We start from the raw sequence: 26,506 nt of genomic DNA on the forward strand, positions 1-26,506 counted from the left end.
TAAAATAAGACACTAAGCATGTTTCATGTGTGGGAATGTTATTTTTATTGAACATTGAAAGGCAGACAAACGGATCCACGTCGAGGTACATACAAGATACAATTTATAAATAATAATTAATTATTAACAACAAATTTAAAGAAGATATATAAACTAATCAAACTCTGTTATTGCGCCTCGTTGCGTGCCCCCTGACGTCACTCGCGAACGCGTCCCCGCCCCCTTCAGTCCCGTGTTTTGACATCCTCGCATCAGCACCACTCCGCGCATCCCTTCGTGCGCGCTCTGGGCACGGAGGTGGAGGCGGAGGCGGGGGTCTCTCGCACTCTCTCTCTCTCTCTCTCTGCCTCTCTCTCTCTCGGTTAAGCCATTTAAATATCAACCCGTGCAACTGGTCAGGGGTTCTGACTCCAAGACGCCCCGCTTGGATCGGATCATTTCTCGGCTTTTTCAAGAGGATGTCGAGCCTCCTGGAGAACCCTCTGCAGGCGGTGCTCTATCTGAAGGAGCTCACCGCCATCGTGCAGAACCAGCAGAGTCTGATTCAAACCCAACGATACCGGATAGACATACTCGAGCGCCGGCTGGAGGATCTAGCGGTTGAGAACCGGCAGCTCCGGGACTCCAGCAGCCATCACCGGCACCCTCCCCGCTACCATCCTCCTCCGCCCCCCCGGACCTCCAGCCTGCCCCGAACCAACAGATCCGGGACGCCCCCGGTCCAAACCCAACAGCAGCAACAGCATTCCCCCCTGGACATGCAGCTTGTGCCTGCGGTACCCAGCAATGCCAGTCCGGACTCTGCTGATGAAGATGATAATGACGCTCAGGACCCCTGCTGTCGGTCCCTGGTCCCACAGACACCTGCCACCTTGTGCCGAACTGTGGGACTCCCACGGGCATCTGAGTAAGTTCTCATCACACGTTCAACAAATCAGTATTTTTTCTCTAGGAAAACACGAGTTTGGTGAGAAGTTGAGGCAGATTACATGCGCAATCAGGATTACATAACAGAGGAATTTACCTCTATGTAGGCCACAGTGCATATTTAACACATCAATATACATCACATATTGCACATCAATAATTCCAGGATCACAAAAAGCATGATGATTTGTATTTATAAAATCTTTCATCATGCTTTGTCTATCAGTGCATAAATGCATGAGTGTGTAAATTAACCGCACATTGTAAAATGGAAGAAAAATGATTATAGGTCATCATTAGTTCAGCACATTCACTCTTTCCAGGGCAAAAGGTCTTAAGAAAGAGTTTTTTTAATGCACCTGATTATTTTGTAGCAAGAATGCATTTTAAAAAGCACTTAAAAATACTTTATTGGCATGCAAACTCACGGGCACACACAGATTTATGCGTAAAGTGAAGCTTTAAGTGACATTCCCATAGTGCATGTGAAGTTGATCCGCCAGCTGGAATCTAATCCACAGTAAGAGAGAGAAAGAACGAGAGATTGAGTGGGTGAGTGTCTGTGTGAGTGTGCATGTGTGTTGCCTATTACGACTGCTCATCTGCTTCAGTGCACATCTCATGCTGCATTTGTAGAGTACTCTGTGTGTGTATGTTTGTATGTGTATGTGTGTGAACCCCACAAGCAAAACTGAAATTATACATTCTGCTCTGATTTGTTTAATGGTAGCATTATCTTGTCCTTTAGGGTACCAAACACTTAGTCCTGAGTCTGAGAGTGTTACCTTGTTTTGTGTTTGTTTGGTTTGTTTTTACGGCAGAATACACTTAGTTCTACTGGAAGTATGAGATGCTTATTGCCAATGAGTTTTAGGGCTCAATTATGCTCATGCATGCATCTTATTAAAGCTAATCTCACATCGCTATGGTTTTGACAGGTATATTTTGAGACTGTTGCATCTTTATTAGCGAGTGAGACAGAGTTTTTGCAATAGCCACTTTTAATAGTTCACAAAAAAATGAACATATGCTGAAAAATGACTCACCTTCAGGCCATCTAAGATGTAGGTGAGTTTTTTTCTAAACAGATTTGGAGAAATTTAGCATTACATCACTTGCTCAACAATGGATCCTCTGCAGTGAATGGGTGCCGTCAGAAACAGTCCAAAACAGCTGATAAAAACATCATAATAATCCACGAGTAATCCACACCACTCCAGTACATCAATTAACATCTTGTGGAGTGAAAAGCTTGGTGTGAGAGGACAACAGAGGACGGACTTTTTCACTGCAGGAAGCATTATTATGGAATATGGACTTTTCTATATATTTCATGCATATTGGCCAGAAGTGACGGTTTAAAGTTCCAAACTGGCATGACTTTCTTCTGTTGAGCATAAAAGAAGATCACAAAATGACGTACTTTTTTAACCAAGAAAGCAGCTGGGAATTTTAGACACAACAGAATATTAAATTAATAATGAATATTACATAATAATAACAATAGCAGGACTGCAAGGAAGTGATATGATTATATTAATAGCACTTCACATTCTCATGTTATGCTCGAGTGTGAAGCAAACTTATTTGATGTGCTGTCAACAATGGAGAGCTCAAAGAAAACTCATCTTGAACTTTCAATTTCCCTGGACTCCTGAATTAGAGACTGAATTATTAAAAATGTTAGAGAATTAAAATAAATCTGGAAGGAGTTCTTAAAGAATTCAGAGCAGCCATTGCTTTGTCAGGATGAACTGTTCCTCTAAGACTTCATTTAGAACTTCATTTAAGTGTGTTATTTAGAGAGCTTCTGACCTGGTGGGTTAAAACCCACAACATTGAATATTTAAAGCTACATTTAAGATTTATGTTCTGCATTTGAATTGCATATAAAATTTAAATCCATTTGGACTGCACAGTTTTATCAAACTAATAAACCTACATAAATGAAACAAGTAACAAACTGATTTCTATAGTAGTATCTCATACATTTTGATATATATATATACATATATTATATATATATATATTACATACATATATTGCTTGTTTCACAGCTAGCCATATTTCAACTGTTTATAATTTTATAATTTTTTAAAACTGAATTGATTTCACATTAAACAGATTTTTCTGATTATCAGAAATGTTAATAATATATTTTTTTTTTATATATTTTTTTTTTTATTTTTTTATTTAAAATAAATTCAAATAGATGCAAATAGTTAATAATAAACTATGTCATGATTTTTGAGTGACGAAATCTCACCCATTTCATTTATGACTTACATACAAATTAAGTTTACTAGCTTATATTGAATTGTGTTTTCCAAATGGATGGAAATTCTGTGTGCATTTCAAATACATAAATATTAAATTTATGCCAAAATACTTTTTGTGGGTACTTTTGAGTGCCAGTAATCTGGATTCTGAATCAAAACCAGTTGGGAACCACCACACTAAGCTACAGCAATCTCTATAAGTAATCAAGGAACACAAATTAAGTAACATGTAAATAATATTGCATTGCATTTAATTGCAGTAATGTGGTTTTGAACCTTTACAGGAGCCAGACCATCCTGCACCAGTTCTGCTGTCCCGCACCTGAGGCTCCAGAGGGAGAGTCCCTAACCTGCTCCAGGTGAGGATGTCATCTTTTGTAACGAGCCAATCAGAGGAGAGTTAGTCTTTCTTTCTACATGCCAAACAAATAAAATTTACAATATGAGCAAGTGATGCAGTAAGGAGAGTGTGAATCTACTTGTTTACCGCAGCTGTCTACATTAGTTTAGTATTCCATCCTTGAATGGTAGTGGTTTTCTGTTTGCAGCCTCTGTTCTCTTGGCCTGAGGCATTCTGGTTGATGGGATTCAAGCTATCAGAGTATAAGTGTGTGTGTGTGTGTGTGTGTGTGTTTTGAGAAAGAGAGTTAGTGCATGCTGCAGGTGTAGTTTAACCCTGGTCCGTCTTATGTCTGATAGACTGGAAAACTCTCGGCATGGATAAGCATCGTCACTCAGGTGAGGAGAGAGTCTGTGTGTGTGTGTGTGTGTGTGAATGTGGCAGTTCTGCACTATTTTGGGAACTTCAAACCATCTGAGCTTTGTTGACTGCATATTTTGTTGCCAACAAAACAAAGTCTTAAAAGCTATGCTTAATTAAACAGCACATGATAACTGCGAACAAAATCAGTTCTAAACAGACAATCTTTACTTTTGTGTCCAAATTTTAAGAAATCATGACCTTGTCTTTGCAGCAAACTGATAAAGTGGAAAGTGCTCATTATTGTTTGACCCTAACAGAAAACTCAGATTCATATTTTCCAATTTTTGTGGTAAACATTAAAGAAGAGCTTTATTTGCGCAGAAAATCTATTCTAATTTTGTGCCAATTATATCCTGAATGGTTGAAAATGGACAAAAAAGGAAAGAAAGAACCAAGATAAGCATGCAGTCAGAGTGCATTTCGTTTCTCACCTGCAATACAGTGTAAAAATATTCTATTAAACTGACAGTAAAAAATAAAAAAATAAATAAAAACCTGGCTGCTGAGGTTGCCAGAAATTCACTGTAAAAATAATGTCACCATGAACCTATATTTCATTTAGTGATGTCATGTTAAATACCAAGCTACTTAAACTAACAAAAACTACCTTTTATCTAAAAATAATACAGGTGGTTCGATTGAAAGCCACTGGACACAAACACTTTTTCTGTAGAAATTACATTACTTGCAAAACAACAACAAAACATAATACCATTTTTCATGTTACATTGTTACAATTAACTAAATATTTGTACTGTAGCATTTTTACAGTATTTTTCTGTAGAAAGTTTATTTAAATCACTAACTCTACTGTAAGTATGAATAAGTAACCATAAGCCTGAGTAAGCACAACTAATAAAGTTTTATTGATGCCAATTTAACTGATGAACAGGAGAAAGCAGCTTTAATTTTTGCAGAAAGCCTGTAGTGATTGTGTGCCAGTTATTTCCCAAATGATTAGAAAAGGGGGGTTGGTGAGAGAGAAGATGCACTAATGGGTAAAATATAAGCATGCAGTAGTTTCTCACCTTTTATTTGCAGAAATCAACTTCCTGGGCTTCTGATTGATGTTGAAACCTGTTTTTAAACAGCTTGAGAGCGAGAGAGAGAGAGAGAGAGAGAGAGAGAGAGAGAGAGAGAGAGAGAGAGAGAGAGAGAGAGCATATTTAGTGAGTCAGAACATAGGAAATGACATCAAACTCTTTGTTGCCTGCATCACTTCACACACACACACACACACACACACACACACACACACACACACACACACACACACACACACACACACACACACACTCTCAAACAAGGAGTGATATCAAATTTCAGTTTGGGTTCTCAGATCAGTTGTGTAGCGGCGTAATGATCTGTAGCGACCGTGTGCACTGGCATCTGTTTTCGCTCTCTTTTAAGGTTCTGCTGCATTTGCTGTCGTTCCTCAGAAGCGAGCAGTACTTGGCGCATGAAAGATGGAAGACCCTCCTCTCTGCTCCTTGTGTATAAGTGCTAACAGAGCTTAAGTGGCCTTTACACCAGGGTAGCAGCTAATGTGCTGACAGTGAATACAGTCAGCAGTGTGCTTGTGTGTGTTGTAAACCTGTGTCTACTCTGAGAGAGAACCTGGAGAAAATGAGCTTGAGCTGTGTTGTTAAGCAGAAGGAATGTACTTTGTGACATCTCTCATGATTTAAACATCTGCTTACCATTTAGAAATGCTTTTTCATGAGCTCTACATAAGAGGAAAATGGCTTTGTCATGTATGGACTTATGTAAGATTGTGTGGGGTGCTAACCTCGGACATTTGGTTTGATTTAGTATTTGTTTTTTGGGGATTTTATATGAAACCCGTCCATTGCAATTTCTGAATGTATTTGAGTAAACAAATATATATTTTACTGTATTCAATAAATAATTTAATTTTAATTGGTTTTGCAGAAGCAGTGTTTTTCAAATATATATGTGTGTGTGTGTGTGCATATATATATATATATATATATATATATATATATATATATATTATATATATATATGACATACATTTTTATACATATAAAATTCACATTTAAAAATTATATTATTTATACATTTTAATTATTTAGTGAATATATACACACATATATATATTTATTAAATTTAATTTTAACAATTCTTTTCATTTAATGACTTAGTGCATAATTATATAATGTATATTATATAATATATGTTTATATAAAAATTTGTGTCTGTGGGTGTATTTATTTGTATATATCTATGTATGTGTACACACACCCAAACAATTTAATTTAATTTAATTTTTATCTTATTCAATGAATAGTAAAAAAAAAAAAAATTAATAAAGGCATTTTATTTTAATTCAATTTTCGCTGTCTCATTCAATGAACAGTTTCTGAAGATTAAATCATGACTTGGAAAGATGATCTGAAACCTTCACTTGATTACCTCATTTTCCATGAAGACTGCATTGAATTTGAAATCTGTGAAAGCCTGCATGTAGTAATTAAGCAGAGTTAATTAGCCCTGAGTGCGCTGTGGGTTCTGATCAGTCTAGATTAAACAACGGTGAATCTGGGTCAGCCACTGCTCACTTGTGTTATTTCAAACCGCAGCTCGATTCCTGCTGCAGAACAAAAAGATGAGAAAAAAGATGCCCAGCATGATGCGCCACCCTGCCCACATCCTCCAGAATATGAGCTCTCTCCTGATCTTAAACAAAAACAGGTACGACCCAACGGACATGCATCTATGCGTGCGATACTGATTCTTTAATATATTAATAGCATGCAAGGATAAGTTTTTGTCTCAAAGTTTTTGTACCTTATTTTTTTATCTGCAGATAGAGGAACTGGAGCAGATGTATGGAGGTCCTCTGATTTCCCGGCGTGCGGCCTGTAAGATCCAGACGGCATTTCGTCAGTACCAGCTCAGCAAGAACTTCCAGAAGATCCGTAACTCGGTTCTGGAGAGAGGGATCCCACGGCGCATGTCAGTGCGCAGGGTCCGGGTACAGAGGGATGGTTTCTCCGCTGAACGGGCGCTGATGGAGGGATGTTCACTCATGGGCATCCCGCTCACACACTCCACCTCACTGCCGGTGGCTACAACAACCACACTCACACACCTGGAGGACACATTCACTGAACAGGTACAGTTACGCCATCAGCATACATGATACAGCATGAATTCTGTGCTATCTATTCAGCATATTTCTATTACTGTCTTTGTAATTGGGTCAGTTCAAGTACACAAACTATTCTGTTCTGATTTATTCTATTTTATTGTTTGATTCTGTTGCATTTGGTTCTGTTCTGTCCTTTTCTTCTGTTCTGTTCGATTCTACTCAGATATGGTGTTCTATTCTCTTCTGTACTATTCTATCCTGTACTATGTCGTTCTGTTCTGTTGTATTCCATTCTATTCAGATATGTTGTTCTATTCTGTTGTATTTGGTTCCATTCTATTTGGTTCTTTTTTATTCAATTTAAATATGTTCTTTTCTGTTGAATTCTGTTCTGTTGCATTTCAGTTTAGTCTATTCTATTCAATTCAAATATGTTGTTCTATTCTGTTCTGCTCAATTCAAATATCTTACTCAGTGCTGTTGTATTTGGTTGCATTCTGCTCTTTTCTATTCTAATCAAATATTTTGTTCTATTATATTCTATTGTATTCCATTCTATTCGGTTTTAATTGGTTTTACCCTATTTGGTTTTCTTCTATTTAGTTTAAATATGTTGTAATTTTCTGTTGTATTCGGTTCAATTTTATTTGGTTGTATTCAATTTACATATGTTATTTTATTCTGTTCTGTTGTATTATATTTTATTATATTCTATTGATTTTACATATGTTGTTGTATTCTGTTCTTTTGTATTCAATTCCATTCTGTTCTATTAGAATGTGTTGAATTATTCTGTTGTATTCATTCTCTTCAATTCAAATATTTTGTTTTATTCTATTCTGTTCTCTTATGTTCTGTTATATCCTGTACTATTTAAATATGTTGCTCCATTCTATTCTATTCTATTCTATTCTATTCTATTCTATTCTATTCTATTCTATTCTATTCTATTCTATTCTCCCTGCCAGGTTCAGTCATTAGCGCGGTCTATTGATGAGGCTTTGAACAGCTGGAGTTCTGTTCGAGATGGGGAAGGAGAGAAGTCCACTGTGGCCCCTCCCTCTGGATCCCATCCCGAGGGGCTCCTGATGGACCCTGCTGCCCTACAGGATACCAAGCAGAGCAGCTGTGGGGAGAGCATGCCCCGCAGTGCCAGTAAACTCATGATGGCTTTCAGGGACGTGACTGTTCAAATTGACAACCACAACTTTCGCCTCTCCTCCTCAATGCTGGAGTCAGTTTCCCTTGGTAACGGCGTATCCAAGGAGACCAGCTCGGAACCCCAAATGGGGGGACAGAACGCAGGCCAGTCGGCATCGTCTACCACAGCGGAGCCTGAGTTCCCAGCTCCGCCACCCAGCGAGGAAGAGAAAGAGAACCAACAGCCAACTGGAATGGACGTACCGACAGCAGGGGCGGGACTGGAGGGGAAACAGACCAATCAGATTGCACCAGAGATGGCGGAAAACAGCTCAGAGCCCGTCAGTAGCAGCAGCACCTCGACATCAGCGTGTGAGACGATGATTCTATCTCTGCCCCGCCCACATTGCCAGGACACACCCTGTGGCACACTCTCAACGGATATTGCACGCAAACGCCTTTACCGCATTGGACTCAACCTCTTCAATGTGTGAGTACAAAGGTTAAAGTTCAAATCTTTCCATTTACAGTGGCTGTTTAAGCGTGTTACAGGTTTTTCTATGTTTGAAAGCCATGGATGTCCTACAAAGACAGTAAAATCTACTAAATCTAGTGCTATTTTAATATTATTTGGATAGCATTTTAGAATTTATTAAAATTGAATTTGCTTTCATTTTAAGTTTTTATTTTAACTTTAGATTCACTTTTAGTATTTTTTGTTGCTTTGTCATTTTACAACCCCCCCCCCCCATATTTCTATATGGCTTTATTTTTATTTCAGTTTTTATTTCAGTTTTAGTGAATTTATTACTGTGGTGATTTTCATTTTTAATTTTCGTTTTTTTTTTTTTTTTTACCCTATATTTCTACATAGTTTTATTTTTATTTCAGTTTTAGTGATTTTAATACTGTGGTAATTTTAATTTTAGTTTTTTTTGTTGTTGTTGTTTCTTTGACATTTTATTATTTTTTTCTATACTACTATATAGCTTATATTTTTAAATATATTTTTGCGTTTTAGTAATTTTAGTACTTTAAAATTAACTTTTCAAACTAATATTTATATTTTATTTCAGTTACTGAAAAAAAAAATCAGTAGTTTTAGTTAAAAAAAACAATACTGCAGATCTTACCATCATTAGAAGGAAAACTGTTTATAAAGGGATTAGAAGAAATTAATATAACTGTCATATTAAACTAGAAATGCAAAGTTTGTCAAGGTAAACTTTAAATTTTGGCTTATCAAAACCTTGTTTGAAAGTTCTGAAAGAACTTTATGGTTTAAAGGTTTTATAGGCCTTACAAACAAGCAAGCAAATATATTATAGAATTGTTCAAATTACTAATCCTAAAGAAAAGAGCTTTTGTTTGTATGGTCAGTTTGCCCATGACTAAAAAGTTGAGTGCATTTTCATTATACCTGCTGATACACGCTGAAAAACACACACACACACACACACACACACACACACACACACACACACACACACACACACACACACACACACACATGCACACACCATGACACACACTCACACACACACACACACACACACACACACACACACGTATACATACACAAATACTCAAGAAGACTATATTAAACTCCCTCAGGGGTGATTGTGAAGCTCTTTCTCTGCTCCATTTTGTGTGTGTGCACACACACACACACAGAATAAATCCAATCGTCAGAGGCTTCAGAGTGCATCAGCACTCAATTGAAATCTAAGATCAGATTCACTCTGACATGCTTGACGTGAGTAGCACCATGGCTGCCAAGGTAACCAGGTGATCCACACACACACACAAACACACACACACACACACACACACACACACACACACACACACCACACACACACACACACACACACCCACACACACAAACACACACACACACACACACGGTTTTACGGTTTCAGGCTGTGGCTAAGGTACACTGTTGCTTTTATAAGGTTTCTGTCAGGATGTATGAGGGAATTTAGTTTTTTTAGCTATTTACTCACAATGAGTAAGTGGCGTGTAGCATGTTTGGGGTCATGCACGTGTGTGTGCGCATGTGTGTGTGCACATTCGCATGTGTGCTCACCGGTATAAGGTCAGACAGATTTTCATTTCCCTTCTTTTTTTTTTTTTAAGTATCTTGTGCTTGAAAACATATTTTGGTTTTAAGTGACCATTTTCCAGATTGAACAGGCTGTTTCGTTTCTGTATCGTTATTATTTCATGCCCCCAAGATTTAAGTAAATCATTCATATTTGATTTTTTTATTTTTTATTGAGAGAAAGGTTAAAGGGATACTCCACCCCAAAAGGAAAATTTTGTCATTAATCACTTACCCCCATGTCGTTCCAATCCCGTAAAAGCTCCGCTCGTCTTCGGAACACAATTTAAGATATTTTGGATGAAAAATGCATGTAAATACTGCATTGAATATCTCTCTTAACACACTTATACACATGTGACTCTGCACACACGCACTCAGACCTCTTCTGTTTTTTCTTGGAAACAATTCATACTAACAGGCCCAGAATGAATGCAAACTGAAAACAAAACAAAAAACTTAAAGATAAAAAATACAAAAATGATTCCAAACTTTGAATTGATATAATAAATAAATAAATTAATAAGAAAATGTACGATAACATTAAATGTAGATGCAGTATATTATATCATTACATGATGTAACATTGGCTAACTTTCCTAATGAATATTATTATAAAGTGTTATCTCTAGCTTCTTGAAAAAAATTAGTTGTCAGTGCTTACCTACATCTTTTTTGATCTTCCTGCAGAAATCCAGACAAAGGCATCCAGTTCCTGATATCCAGGGGCTTTATTCCGGACACGGCCATCGGTGTGGCTCACTTCCTGCTGCAGAGGAAGGGTTTGAGTCGACAGATGATAGGAGAGTTCCTGGGTAACAGCAAGAGGCAGTTCAACAGAGATGTGTTAGAGTAAGTTGTGTCTTCATAAAGTTTTATGCATTATACTTTTCTCTGTATCATGGTCATTTTGCAGACAATAACACATCCTCTGTCTGATGAGGCAAAAATGTAAGTCATATAAAACATTTATAATAAGCCCTAAAAAATTAAATAATAATAGTTGAATTTAAAAAATGTTCATGTATGTTTACAGCATAGTTACAGTATGTTTGCCTTGGTGAGAAAAGAATCTTCCAGTGCACTGGAACAACAACAAAAACAAGACACAGATAATAAAAAAATAAAATAAAATAAAAATATTAAATATTAAATATACACAATATAAACACAATAGACAAATAATGTATGAATAGAAAAAACAGACGAAATGTAGGTACAAAATATAATTAAATATAGTATATATTTATGTTTTACTAAATTTATAAATATAGTAAAAACATACATACATAAAAATATATTTATGTGGTTAATCTTTTATTGTTTTTAAAACAAATAATAATAATAAATACATAAACCCTTTAATTAAAACATAAATATACACAATATAAACAAATAACGTACTGTATGTACACAGTTGACAGAATACAGAAAATGTATGTATAAATAAGCTTTTTACACAAAATTATGTAAGGAATGATCAAGATTATTCAAAAAATAAGCCAGATTTGTGACTGCTAATACAATGTAAATCTAAATTTAAAAATACTGTCAGAAATATGATGAAACTGCAGTATTAATTAACATATTCTAAAATGATATTCTTGTTTTGAAAGAGTTAGAGTGAATATGACTGAATTAACCTGGCTGCATTAGCTTTTATTAGCCAATGCATGAATATAACCACATATTCAGGATTGGGGGTTCTCACTTAAGAACCAACCTCTGAAGGTAATAATAGCACTAATTCATTTCTTACAGTGCTGGAGCCTCATAAATTGGGCTCTTAATTTAAAGTGAGCACATTTATGAGTTTTATGTGGTGTCTCTCTCTCTCAGCTGTGTGGTGGATGAGATGGATTTCTCGATGCTGGAGCTGGATGAAGCTTTGAGGAAGTTTCAGGCTCATGTGCGAGTGCAAGGAGAAGCTCAGAAAGTTGAGAGACTCATTGAAGCATTCAGGTGAGAATTAGTTTTTAATTAGTAATTAAGTGTCATTTCCTAGACACACATGCAATTTTCCAAATTAACTAAATGAACTAATTTTATCCATTGGGTGCAGAACATTCACTATAATGCACATTGCTGGTGTTCTTTCTTTCAGTCAGAGGTATTGTATGTGTAACCCTGATGTGGTGCAGCAGTTTCATAACCCTGACACCATCTTCATCCTGGCCTTCGCCATCGTGCTGCTGAACACAGACATGTACAGTCCCAACATCAAACCAGAGCGCAAGATGCTTCTGGAAGATTTCATACGCAATCTACGAGGTGTGTTGTGTGTGTTGTTAATTAAAACCGGAGCCTGTTAGTGTTTTGATGTCAGAGATCGGATATTTGATAATCAGCTTTCCATCTTCATGTTTAAATTTGCATTTTTTTCTATATCAAAAGAGACATTTCGATTATCTCCTAGGAGCGTAGGCAGTGTGTGTGTGTGTGTGTTTCTTGGAATGATTCCTGGTCTCTGATCAACTAGTTTTTGATCTGTTGCCTGCTTTCTGCAGATATAACAAACACATGCGGTAAAAGAGAGCCGCACTTTAAAGGGCGATGTAAAGACATGGGGATTGGAACAAAATCAGAGCATGCTATTAGTTGAACTCTGGTTTATGATGGGACATTTCCATAAGCCAAATAAATCCTCACTTCAGAAAAATTATACAGTGAATTTTTCTCTATCAATTCAGACTCTCTTCTCGCAATCGCAAGTTGATATCTTACAATTGCAAGTAATAAACCCGTAAGGTTTTTAATTATGACTTTTTATTTTGACTATTAATTCTGACTTTTTTTATTCAAACTTTTATAAATGAATACCTCGCAATTACAAGATATCAACGAAGAAAAACAAACAGGTTTTATGAAGGTTTTTTCAGAATTGCAAGTCTATATTTCCATGGAACAAATATGCTTTTTTTTCTTAGAATTCTCAATTTAAATTTTACAATTAATCACAGTTAATACTGTTGTTTGTTTTGCAGTTTAATAACTTGCAATGGCGAGTTGTAAACTCGTAAATGATTAAAAGTCAGAACTGTGAGTTTACAATTCTGACTTTTTTAATGACAATTCTGAATTTACAATTTGCATATTAAGAACTTGCAATGGTGAGATAAAAAAGTCAGAATTACCAGTTTATAACTCACATTTGTAAGACATGAACTTGCAATTCTGAGAAAAATTTTTAGAGTTAAGTTTTTCCAATTAATTACTCTGAGGAAAAAGTAGTCTGAATTATGAGATTGAAGTCACAATAAAACTATCCAAATCCTGAGATAAGAATATTTTTATTCCATGGCTTTCCATAGCTTCTGCATATACTTTGGTCCTTGTTGACAACAGATTCATTCCTATTACAGAACAGGCAATCCAGAACATTGTACCGGGTTTTCAAGACTTCATCTATTCTTGCATTAGTATATAGTAAATGTTAAAAGGTAATAACTAAATTCACCTTTAGGAGTGGACGATGGGGCAGATATTCCACGGGAGATGCTAGCCGGGATTTATGAGCGGATTCAGCAGAGGGAGCTGCGCTCCAACGAGGATCATGTGACTTATGTTACCAGGGTGGAGCAAAGCATTCTTGGAATGAAAACGGTGAGTCAGTTCTCTACCAATTATACACAAAGGTCATGCAAATGTGAAAAGTGCATCACCTTTCAGTTCGGTTTGCGCTTTGAAAGGTGATTAGAGACAGTGAGATATCTGACCGAATAACTGGCTTCTCAACAATACATTTATTAGTGGGTCTTGCTCAGCCAAAGATGAGCATTACTATCACTCACACTTGTGTAAATGATTTGAACAACCTCTAACACTAAGTCTTGGACTTATCCTGAACCATTGCTATAGCCTAGAGATTCTTCTTAATCATTCAAGTATCATAACAGTTTTAAGGAATTAATTTTTGGAAAAAAGAAGTGCAATTACATTGCCAAAAGATGAGATTGTTTAAATTTAAACAGTTTTTGAAAACAGTTAATTTACATCTTATATACATTCGTTATATATTTAATTCATTATTTATAAAATACTGCTGATAAAATGTGCAATGTGCATCTTTAACATCTTCAACCACATGTTGTCATATGAACAAACGATGAAAAGTCTAGTCACAGCTAGTTGTAAGCTGTATGTGTTTGATTCAGTAAAATAGACTCATTCGTTTGTGAATCGGACTACACTGATGGCATTATATGTTTTTGATTTACTAATAAAATCCGGAGTTCAAGAGTTAGATTACTGATTGCACTATACTGTATGTTTTTGATTCACTAAAAAGAACCAGCTCATAAGAACGTAATAATTTTTTTTGGTGAATTAGACTACATTGGTTACAATGAATGTTTTTAAATCTTTATATATTTTGTTTTTTAAGTTTTGGGTTGTTTAATCTAAAATTTGGGTCAAATATGGACTAACCCAAGCTGTTGGGTTAAATTTTAAAATGAAATTTTTTAACCCAAAAGTTGGGTTAGTCCAAATTTGACCCAAAGCTGGGTTGAAATAAAGTATATATATATATATTATATATATATATATATATATATATATATATATATATATATATATATATATATATATATAGTATATATGAGTATATATAAAAAATAAAAAAAATAGCTCAAAAGAATCATTTGTTCCAGAATCAGACAACACTGGTTGCGCTAAATGTTTTTGATTCACTAAAAACTTTACACTCTAAATTCTATGTAATGGAATAATAATTCTATAATTCTATTGTTCTACTCCAAAAAATTTACAGAAAGTAAACAATATGATTTTCATATGCAAGTCTAAAGTTTTAAATGAGTTTTAACTTGTATGACCCCAAAAACTTTTGTCAGTCTCATGTTTGATGAACACGATGAGGTAAAAATAAACTTTGCTCAAAGCAAAAACAAGTGAAACTCACATTAGAGTTTCTGGTCATTATTTTTCTCCACCTCTGTCTGCCAACAGCTGTGTGAATGAATTTGTCAGTGGGTGAGCTATAAAAACAGGCGACTTGAGACTAAAACTACTCATTAGTTTGGTGTTATAATTTCAGATTTCACATGACAGCACTGCAAAACATTCTACCTCCATATGAAATATTAATTTCATTCTTCAGCCATCCCTCTTTTCAGCACATTTCCTGTGCTGATGGAAACTGCACCTTCTGAATCGAATTAACCCAAAATTTGATCTCTCTCTTTCTTGGTTAGATACTGTCGGTTCCTCACCGTAGGCTGGTGTGCTGCAGTCGACTCTATGAGGTCACCGATGTGAATAAACCACAGAAACAGGCCTCACATCAGAGGGAAGTGTTCCTCTTCAATGACCTGATAGTGGTGAGAGACACACGTGTTCATACACAAAAAGATATTAAAACATGTACACACAAACAACAGAACATAAAAATAGTTTTTGTTCTTTCTTTTGTTTTGTTAGATCCTAAAACTCTGCCCTAAGAAGAAGAGTGCTGCCACATACACGTTCTGCAAGGCCATGGGGTTACTGGGAATGCAGTTTCATCTGTTTGAGAATGAGTGTAAGAATACAAACATGCACAAAAAATAGTTGAATAATCTATATTTATATTTGACTATATTTATAAATGTAGAGAAGAATATAGTATAGTTATAGTTAAGAGTTTTCAATTGGGTGACCATGAAACTACTATATGGACTGAAAATAAAATAAAATTAAATACAATTTCTAAATGTGGTTAATCTGTTATATTGCTTTTTAATAATCATAAATAAATAGTAATTTTACTAATAAATAAACAAATTGTTTCTGAAGTGTAAGTCCAATCTTAAAAATAGATTTTTTTTAATGATATTATTATAGTTTTTACCAAATCCAAATGGATACATGTTTATTTTTTTAAATAATAAAAATATAATAATGTTTAATAATAATATCCTTTTAAAAGGCACAGTGTGGTTTTGGATAATATCAGCATTAATCTTTACAATTTTTAGTGATGACTTTGCATTAGGGATGTAACGATTCACTCAACTCACAATTTTTATTTTTATTTTAACAAAATGATATTTAAGACAAATTATGAATTAAATGTGTCCTTATATTATTGCTTGGACAAAATGCTGTACATTTCTTTGTGAAATTATAATATAACTATAATAATATACTAATATAGCACTTGCCTAATATTCCTCTTTTGTTGGTTTTGATTGCTTCTATTGTCCTCATTTGTAAGTAGCTTTGGATAAAAGCGTCTGCTGAATGACAAAATTTAAATAGTATGTAAATGTAAATAACAAAATTAAATTGAAATTTTTAAACAAGCTCCAAATCAAAAAAATAAATAGCACAAATAAAATAAATCTCTTCATATAAACAAAATAAGGCTTTGTCTGTGCATTTTCCATTTAAAATGAGAAGCAACCACTGCATTTTAATCATGATCCAAACAAAGATGCTGCATACATGCAACATGAACAGTTTTTAATTTAAACTAGATTGTATAATTACGAAATTTTGAAGCAAAAACAGAATGGTTTGGCTTCAGTTTTGTGAAACTATACATAAAAATATATGCATGAAACAGCATGAATGACACACAGATTCACTCTCTGCCAGCAGTGGCGTTTAAAGCGTTTCATTGGTTTCTGCTGTAAACGAAGCAGTGCTGCACTTTTAATAATGCAGTTTCAATATGCATAATACAGAGGCAAGATGAAAAGAAAAAAATACCATCTAAACTTTTCTAAAGACAGTAAGTTCCCCTCAGACATGCATTCATATAAACTCCTACACCTAAATGAATCGCGATTGGTTTAGCATCTCAACCGATTTGAAGCGTCACATATTTTAATCGATTTTCAGTCAGCTCACAGTTAATCGTTACATCCCTACTTTGAATTGATAAGAGACAACTTAAACTATGAAAATATATTTTATTAAATAAAATTGAATGAATTCAGAAAAATACTAAAGCTATTTATATAGCATCTTCAAACTGTGTTCTGATTTATCAATCAGTGAACCTATAAAGATTGTTTTGATGCAATAATCTTCAAAAAAGAAATTTCTTGAGTATGAAGTGAATATGCTGCCATTTTTATGTTATCCAAGAGAAAATATTTATTATATTTAAAGGTAATTTCATAATGCATTTTTAACAATATATATTTTTTGATTTCAACATTTTTTTTTTTTTTAAATTTTGTTTTCTTTTTTAAATTATAAAAAACAGAAACTTACAGAGCAGAACTTTGTTCAATATTTGCAGTGCCATACATATGTTGTGTGTTTTTTTGTCACAGATTACCCTCATGGAATCACAATATTGTCTCCGTTCTCGTCAGAGAAGAAGCAGGTGGTGAGTTTCTGTTCTCAGAGCGCCGAAGAGCTGCTCAAGTTTGTAGAGGACCTGAGAGAGAGCATCGCAGAGGTGGCAGAGATGGAACAAATACGGATTGAGTGTGAGTGTCTTTGCGTGTTATTGCGTGCTCATTTACTCATCAGGAGCACGCAAGTACTCATTTACATTTACTCGTTCATACGCTTTAGGGTAGTGATAGTCACATTTATTTCAAATTTGAATTTAAAAAAAATTGAAAAAAGAAAAAAAAAGACTAGCATTGAAAAGTCAAAATCTAGACACTTTTGACCTGGTCCAGTAAGAAACCACTTAGCAACCACCAAGAACACCCTGGCAAACACATAGCAACATGCAAAGCTTTTTCAGTTTAACATCATTGGAAAAGAATACTGTATATATTAGAACAGTGCATGTTTTCTTCATTTTAAGTTGTTTATTAGCACTATAAATAATTTATATATTATTTCTAACGTTTTAACTCCTTATCATTACCTAAAGGTTAGCACGAAATATAATGAATTCTCTATATTCCTCAGTGGTTTGAATGCCACTGTTGTGGCCGTCATTAAAGTGAATTATGTATGTGGTTCTCAGGGGAACTAGAAAGACAACAGGTTGTGAGATATCAAACTAACAAGAATGGCACACAACTAGACATCCACGCTGGACCTAGTTCTGCCTCAGGTACACACACACACACACATACAAACACACACACACACACACACACACACACACACACACACACACACACACACACATACAAACACACACACACACGCTATACACAACAATAAGCCTGTTTTTGATGTCTTGTGTATTTGTGTGGCTTGCAGGGGATGATATTTATGAGAAAACGGGAAGCAACACGGTAGAGGTTTGTATCAATAAATCGTGGTCTTAGTGCAGTGCAAAATAATGTTTCGATTCTCTGTGCATGTACTGTATGTACAGTGTCTTCCAAAAGTTTGGGAACGCCCTAGGCAAAGTGGGGCTTTGGATATCAGCATAAATCTTTGTAATTTTTAGTGATGTATTTGCATTGATAAGGGACAACTAACAGTATGAAAGCATATTTTATTAAAGGTATAGTTCACCTAAAAATTAGAATTTGCTGAAAATGTACTCAACCTCAAGCCATCCAAGATATAGATGAGTTTGTTTGTTCATCAGAACAGATTTGGAGAAATTTAGCATTCCATCACTGTCTCACCAATGGATCCTCTGCAGTGAATGGGTGCCGTCAGAATGAGAGTCCAAACAGCTGATAAAAACATCACAATAATCCGCAATTGGTGAAATGCTAAATTTCTCCAAATCTGTTCTGATGAACAAACAAACTCTTCATCTTCTATGGCTTGAAGGTGAGTACTTTTTCATTTTTAGGTCAGCTATTTCTTTAAATAAAGTAAGTAAATAAATAAATTTAAAGCATAGAAAAATACTACACTCTTAAAAATAAAAGTTCAAAAGAGGGTGCCTTCATGGAACCATCATTGCCAATGAAGAACCTTTATTTTAAGTGGAGCTGGTTATAAAGCATCTCTAAACTGTGTTCTGTTTGGTCTGTTGTTCTGTCAATCAATCAATCAATCAATCAATCAAATAAAAAAATACCTTCAATGAAAATTGTATAATACTTTAATGCATTCACCATAAAAAAGTTGAGGATTTATGCTGATATTGGACCATTTTAAAGCCTAGGGTGTTTCAAAACATTGTGGGTGGTGACAGCACGTATTGTAGTTTTTAATTGTCTATTTAGTTATCATCTATCTCCATGCAGAATCAGAGATAACCTCCCCACCGGCCCCAAACTCCCTGCTCTTTACCCCTTTTGACTCCTGAGCTCACTCTCACCCTGTTGTCCATCAGATTGGAGACGCCCGCCCTCGGTGTCTTCACTGCAATCTCACACCACTGGTGCAGAGCAATAACAGCACTGCTGCCCCCCAGAAAACACCATCCACCGCCCCTCGCTGTGATCTGTAATTATGGTCTCTAACTCTGGTTTTTGCTGAATGCTGTGTTTTAATGCTGCATCCAGCTGCTGTTGTTGCGGGGTGAAATTATTTAAATGTAAAAATCTTTAGTGGAAATGATGTCGGCAGGGTATTCGAGTAAGACACACTGATAAGTGCATTCACAAATACAGCTTTTGCCTTTAAAGGAAATGTTGCGGCTAATGTTTTGACTGCAATGCAATGGAATGCAGACATTGATGCCATGCATGAATTAAGCCCAAATTTATACCCTGGGTCAGTATTATTTTTTTATATATAAGTATCAAGTAGATACTGTATACATTAAACTGTTTAAAAGTGACAGCAAAGACATTTGTTTCTAAAGATTTCCAATTGAAATAAATGCTGTTCTTTTGAACTTTCTAATCATCGTGAAAAAAAAAAGAAAAGAAAAAAACGCATCAGGGTTTACACAAAAATATTATGTTGCACAGCAGTTTTTAACATTGATAATTAGAAATGTTTCTTGAGCAGCAAATCAGCATATGAGAATGATTTCTGAAGGATCATGTGACACTGGCGACTGAAGTAATGATGCTCAAAATTCAGTCTGCCATCACAGGAATAAATTATATTTTACAGTATATTTAAATAGAAAACATATACTTTAAATTATAAGAATATTTCACAATTTTACTGTATTTTTTATCAAATAAATGCAGTCTTGGTGTGCATGAGAGACCTTTGAATGGTAGTGTACATTAAATCACAGAATTAAAAAATGTCTTGCAAATTGCATTTTAAAATACACTTGCCTACCAGAGGAAAAAAAATGTAATTGCTTGTGAAAAAACAAAGATAAGATTTGCAATGCCCGTCCAAAAACACCATTGTAATAGTTTCAATAGCTCTTGAACTGGAAGTCATTAAAATTCAAATACTTCATTAAAAAGAGCCGAAATGAAAGGACCGAGCTGTGGTTACTGTAGACAGACATGCTACCTGAATGCACTTTCACAAGATGCCAAATACATCAAGACAAGGTGCAAATTGCCCTGCACGCAATAAGGACCCTCGCTGCCAAGCATCTAGGCCCTCGAGGGGCACTTTAATGCTTCTTACAGACGGATAAAAATATAACAGTCTGATTAGCAGCGAAGTAATGAAAGGAAGTGAATAAGATAGCAGTTAATTATCCAGATCACGGCAGTTTAAGCAGGAAGTCAGCGTCGCACGCTTTCACCCACTCCAACCGCACTGTATGTACGTAGTCATGCTGTATTTTGCCTGCATGCTCTGGCAGATTATTTGCGCTTATTTTTACTAAAAAAGAAGAAATAAAAGAAGAAAATTAATTTTTGAATAAAAAGGAAAAAAAATCTGCCATTGCAGTAAGACAAAATACACTTTGAGTTTTGAAATTTATATTAAAGATACAGCCTATTATTATTAGATATTTTCTAAAATAATATTATAAAAATATTATTAGATAAATTCAAAAATAGACAGAAAAGACTTATTTATTATTACTTATTTACAAAAAAAGGCCTAATACTAATTTTACCTTCCATCATATACAGTTTTATTGTGTTCTTGTTTTTACAAAATAAGATTACAATTTTTTTTTTTTTTATAAGATTTAGATTATAGTCGTCAAAGGAGTGGAAAATATGTTCAAAGTAAGCCAAATATTTTTTTTTTTTTCTCAAAATCTGTAATTTTCTGTCACCGTTTGGATAAACAGTAGCAAATCTCCGACAAGTGTAGCAGAAAACTTCTGGGTCATGTTTGCATTTTCTTCAGTCACTGGCCATAATTCTAACACTGAAATCAAGATTAGGCATGAAATAATGTCTTCAGAAACATTCATACGAGAAAATTGGCTGAGAATTGATGAAACAATTCTACCCTTGCTGAGATGAAGAGAATCATATCTTTGTGTCAGTTTTTCTGCTGATTAGAGCATAATACAGGACTTCTTCACCTTACAAATACTTGTCAAAAGCAAAAATGCTACGAAATGTATCATATTTTGAGAGAAATCTGACATGCTAGAGCAAAACAGCTCATATTTTTGGAATCAGCACCTCAAAATTATTAAGAAAGAAGTACTGGATTTCATTCAGCAAATATGAAGCAGGGCGGTGTTATTTATGTACTATTATAGTATTTATAAATATTTTACATTTTCTTACCAGTGCAGAAATAAAAGGAAGTGCATAAGATAGCAATTAATTATCCAAATCACAGCAGTAGGACGTCAGCATCGCCCCCTTTCACCCACTCTGACCGCACTGTATGTACTGTATGTAGCTGTGCCATCTTTTGCCGCCTGCATGCTCTGTGGCATGGCCTTGTCATGTGTTTCCGCACCAGAGGGCCGTGAGAGTGCAGCAGGCCAGGCTGATAACGCTTCCTGCTTCTGGCTGTTTCTAAAATAGGTGTCAATTCACAACAGGCTCCAAACGTACCAACTCAGCTCTGCTCTGGCCCCACCAAGCGCTCAGCAACACCTGGCCGCCCTGCCTAGCCCCGCCCCCGGCTCCGCCCTCACCATCTCCCCTGACACCCTGATCCAGTGCCAGCAGATCGTGAAAGTGATCGTCGTGGACTCTGCTGGGCGTGGCCACGTGGAGGCATTCCTCAGCCATAACCCCGCCCATCGCCTCATCCAATCGGCTGTCTCCACGCCCACCAGGTCACTGGAGGGAGGCAAGCAGCAGCAGCAGCAGCCACCCCTCCCTCCCCCGCCACCTCCTTACCATCACCCGCATCAGTTTTGCCCCCCGACCCCTCCACCACCACGCCACCTGCTGAGCCAACGCAGGTACTCCAGCGGGACACGCAGCCTAGTCTGAACAACACACACTCAGATGAGTTTACACCTGTTGATGGTTCACCTACAAAAGAACACTCTCTCTTTATTTAAGAACTCTCATGTCATTCCAAACGCATTTTTCAAGTAAAAAAAAAATGTTTTACAGAACACAAAAAGGACATTTTGAATAATGTTAACTTAGTTTTTTTTTCCAGTATAAAAATATTTATAGTGAAAAAAACTAATGATAAGCACAATTAAATGTAGTCTGTGCATTTTGTGGACTCTGAAGTTCTCTTAAGCCATATATGAGCTGAAAATTTATGTCCATTAATTTTATGTTCACTGAAAACCGCCAGTGGAATTCTAAAATGGCTTTCAAGGAAACATTTAGATGCATTATTATTTTTATTTTAGAGAAATAAGAAAAGAAATCTGCCAGTGCAGTAAGACCAAATACACTTGTCTATGAATAAGAAGTCTTAATATTTTATTTAGTGTTGCTTTAAGATATCAATAAGATATTTTAACTGGAAAGTAAATACAAAAACAGACAAAAATACTTGATAATATTAGGATATTTTGCAGTTTATGAAGTGTAAACTGTTCAGTGCTATTTTTGTATTATTTATATACTATTATAATATTTATTCATATTTTACATTTGCTTTATTTTATTTTCTGTTTTCATTTTAAGTTTTGATTAAGGTTTAGTTCTGTGCTATTTTGTTATGTGCTTTTATAATTTTTTGAAAATATTCTATTTAGCTTTAATTTAGTTTTAATTAACTTGAACTTTATTTAGTTTGTTGACAAGGCAAAATTTCTAATATTTTTGTCTACATTTTTAAAGTTAATTTAATATTTATATTTTATTTTTCAGCTTTATTTCAATTAACGAAAATCATTTTTAATGTTTTTAACTGTCACTTCATGGAAAAGAGCTGTATGAACATTCTTCAAAAATTCTCTTTTTGTGTTCTATGGAAAAAATAACAGCATACGGATGTAAAGCAACATGAGGGCGAATAAACCATGACATAATTTTGATATTTACGTGAACTATTGCTTGAAAACTAAATTATTGTGTACACTCTTTTTGAAGACACAAAATAGCACAAGCAGTCTGAACTGTTAGGCTCACATAGCTCAAAAGAAGCTACACTTAGAATTGTTGGGTCCTCATGGCCTTAAAGTGTGTATTTAAAGTGAGTAGATGTATAGTATTTTTTTAAGAGGGATTTTTTTTTGTGTGTTCACCATGACCCCGTATTCAAATGAAATTTTTATATATTTTGATTTCTCCTGAAATGCCCATGTCTTGTGTTGCCCCTGACCTGAACTACAATTGATGGATGTAGTGTAGAGGGAGTGCTGTGAAGATAAATTTGTTTCTAGACACCACCATGAAATAATTTTTCCAATTATATAAATGTTTACATTTTGTTTTGTGTGGAAATAGAAACTCACCACCCTCTTTCAAAGGTCTTACCTTTTAGTCTTTTGAAAATGAAATCCAATTTCAGTATATGGATATAAATCATACCTCGCAGCATTTCTGAAAAAACAAAAAACAAATGCAAAAGTAAAATAACTAGGTTAGAAAAGAGAACATCCCCTTGAGTTGGTTTAGATGCAGCAAATAACAATTTGCACCAAATAAGTCTCTGCAGTACGCATCCTGAACTAATCTACAGTAACCAACTGTATCAGGAGGCAGGTCATGTGACATTTATCTGCACATTTGCATAAATTAAGCTCAACTTTGCACTTTATTTAAATTGACAACTCCTTCTGAAAATGAATGACATTATTGCTGTAAATCAAATCATCCTCTAGCGAATTATTCCAATTGTGTTGTGTCCTGAACCAATGGTTTTGGAAGAAATTTAGGTCAGGACGTGGCCACAAAAGAATTTCTAACTTCCAAGATAAAAGCAACAGATTTTGTCTATATTTGGCATCATCTACTTACTTTCTTATCCTGTCAAGAGTCCTAGCGTCAGTTGCTGAGAAATTTAGGACACTGCCATCCTGTGTGAAGGAAGCGCTTGATCTTGAGAGCCATGCACCTAATAAGAGTGTTGACTGAGCTCCATAAACCCTTTAAAACATTTGGATACCTGGGGCCTGAATTGTGCCTTCTCATAAAAGTAACCTAATGTCCTCTAGAAAGCCCATTTTGGCCCATTGTGAATTGCTAATCTATGCTGTAACCCAATTCAGTGTAGTACTTGCTAGAAATAGAATGTTTCCTGTATTTCTACAGTAATTAATATCATTATTTTCCACAACTTCTGATTGGTTAAACCTAGCTGGGGGTTTTATTTAACAAAATATTTATATAATAACTTTTAATTACAGCATTGACAAACATTTTATAGCATCCTGCTTAAAAGTGTTAGTTCATTCAAATAGTCAGAAATTTTTCATTTGTTTTATATATATTTAAATATACATTCACATTAAATGTACATCAAGCACTGATCTTTTAATATTTATAAATGAGTAAAAATTATTGAAAACTATACCTCATATATTAAAGGAATAGCTCACCCATAATATGAATAGTTTCTTAAATGATGTTTATGTTGTTGATTTTTTCTTATGTACAGATATGGGGAAATGTAGCTTTGCATCACTTGCTTACCAATGGATCAGTGAATGGGTGCCGTCAGAATGAGAGTCCAAACATCTGATAAAAACATCACAGTAATCCACAAGTAATCCACACCACTCCAGTCCATCAATTAACATCTTATGAAGCCAGAAGCTGCGTGTTTGTAGGAAACAAACCCATCATTAATACAATTTCATTTAAAATGAACGTCTCTATCTATATTATTGATTTCTCAAATGAAAAAGACATCTCGTCTGAATCAGGAGAAAAATGTTCATAGATCAAGCACTGTTTACATGCGTAAACAGTTCTAAACAAATGTGTAGGTGGATTTTAATGTTATTGGACAACGGGGATGGACTTTTTCACTTGAGGATGCATTATTATGGATTATATTATATTATTAAATATATATAATTCATATATTATTATGGATTTTTTTTTTTTAAACAACAAAAAACATTCATATTTTGGCAAACTTCATGAGATGTGACCAAATTATGTAATGCAAAATTTCTCCAAATCCATTCTGATGAAGAAACAAACCCATCTACATCTTTGATGGCCTGAGGGTGAGTACATTTTCACTAGACTTTCATTTTTGGGTGAATTATTCCTTTAAAGTTTAAATGCAATCAAAATGTTTACACTTTTTACTTACTTTTCTAATGCTTTTTCTTTAAAATAGCTTTTTACAGGAACACAAAGCAAAACATTTTGAAAGAGGGTGGTGAGATAGTTTACCATTCTAAAGCCCAGGCTGGCTTTAACCCAGATAATCATCTTAAATCAACCTTTTTATTGTGTCTGGTCCTCTAGAGCGACTCTGTAGCGTGTTACTGTGATCAGGCCTGGTGCTCAGGTAGCTTCATGTGAAAACCAGGTGCACATCAAACCTCTGAGAAAATATCAAATATTGCATACTACAAGGCTATGACTGATAAATTGTATATTTTTAAAATTATCACTTAAAATGTCTATGAAAATATTATGTTAAAATCTTTGGGGGTAGGGGGATGATTTGTGTTCTAAAATGCTCTGGTGGATTATTTTTGTGTTTGCCACTTAGAATTCATGTGTTCTGTATTGCATGTCATAAGAGATTCATATGTTTATGTGCAGATATCTATAAAGAGCTTTTATCAGGAGTATATCTCAGATGTACAATACTAATACTTATGTTTCTATTTTCTTTGTTCAGTTTTGAATTACAGAACTAGTTTTGAATTACAAGTATCTACATATCTGTTTTTTTCCAAGGCATTATTGGAAATGATGTCATTCTGTGCTTAGACACAGAAATTACAGAAAAGCAGCAAAAAATGTATTTATAAATCTATTTATTCATACAGAGTAGGAGAATGAAAAGCTTTATTGTATAGTTTGCACAGCTGTTTATTCATTAAGATGCACTGATCAAATACAGTCTTTTGT

The 26,506-nt window shown here is 34.9% G+C and overlaps 1 protein-coding gene across 3 annotated transcripts; it reads left to right on the plus strand.

The window, feature by feature from the left end:
* Positions 1-32: 32 nt before the first annotated feature.
* On the plus strand, positions 33-24,964 carry LOC109106349 (IQ motif and SEC7 domain-containing protein 3-like). 3 transcript variants are annotated; one of them, XM_042775647.1, is made up of 15 exons: positions 33-907; positions 3,491-3,565; positions 6,573-6,684; positions 6,800-7,108; positions 8,053-8,714; positions 11,019-11,180; positions 12,168-12,290; positions 12,433-12,599; positions 13,792-13,931; positions 15,542-15,667; positions 15,768-15,867; positions 17,612-17,770; positions 18,265-18,354; positions 18,507-18,547; positions 19,546-20,077. In XM_042775647.1, exons 1-15 carry the CDS (start codon positions 459-461, stop codon positions 19,660-19,662), a joined length of 2,832 nt encoding a protein of 943 aa, XP_042631581.1. In that variant the 5' UTR covers positions 33-458; the 3' UTR covers positions 19,663-20,077. The 3 variants fall into 3 exon arrangements, with proteins under 3 accessions (XP_042631581.1, XP_042631580.1, XP_042631583.1); XM_042775646.1 differs by lacking the exon at positions 19,546-20,077 and adding an exon at positions 22,076-24,964 and having other exon boundaries at positions 34-907; XM_042775649.1 differs by lacking the exon at positions 19,546-20,077 and adding an exon at positions 22,093-22,302 and having other exon boundaries at positions 34-907.
* The last annotated feature ends 1,542 nt before the right edge of the window (positions 24,965-26,506 follow it).

The sequence above is a fragment of the Cyprinus carpio genome, chromosome A18, assembly GCF_018340385.1.
Source record: "Cyprinus carpio isolate SPL01 chromosome A18, ASM1834038v1, whole genome shotgun sequence".
Classification (NCBI taxonomy): Eukaryota; Metazoa; Chordata; class Actinopteri; order Cypriniformes; family Cyprinidae; genus Cyprinus; species Cyprinus carpio.

Bases quoted from the DNA above. Each gene is read 5' to 3' on its own strand.
- LOC109106349 (XM_042775646.1), top strand. From the start codon at position 459: ATGTCGAGCCTCCTGGAGAACCCTCTGCAGGCGGTGCTCTATCTGAAG. The intron at 11,181-12,167 runs GTAAGTTGTGTC...TCTCTCTCTCAG, and splicing joins TTCAACAGAGATGTGTTAGA to CTGTGTGGTGGATGAGATGG. The intron at 12,291-12,432 runs GTGAGAATTAGT...TCTTTCTTTCAG, and splicing joins AGACTCATTGAAGCATTCAG to TCAGAGGTATTGTATGTGTA.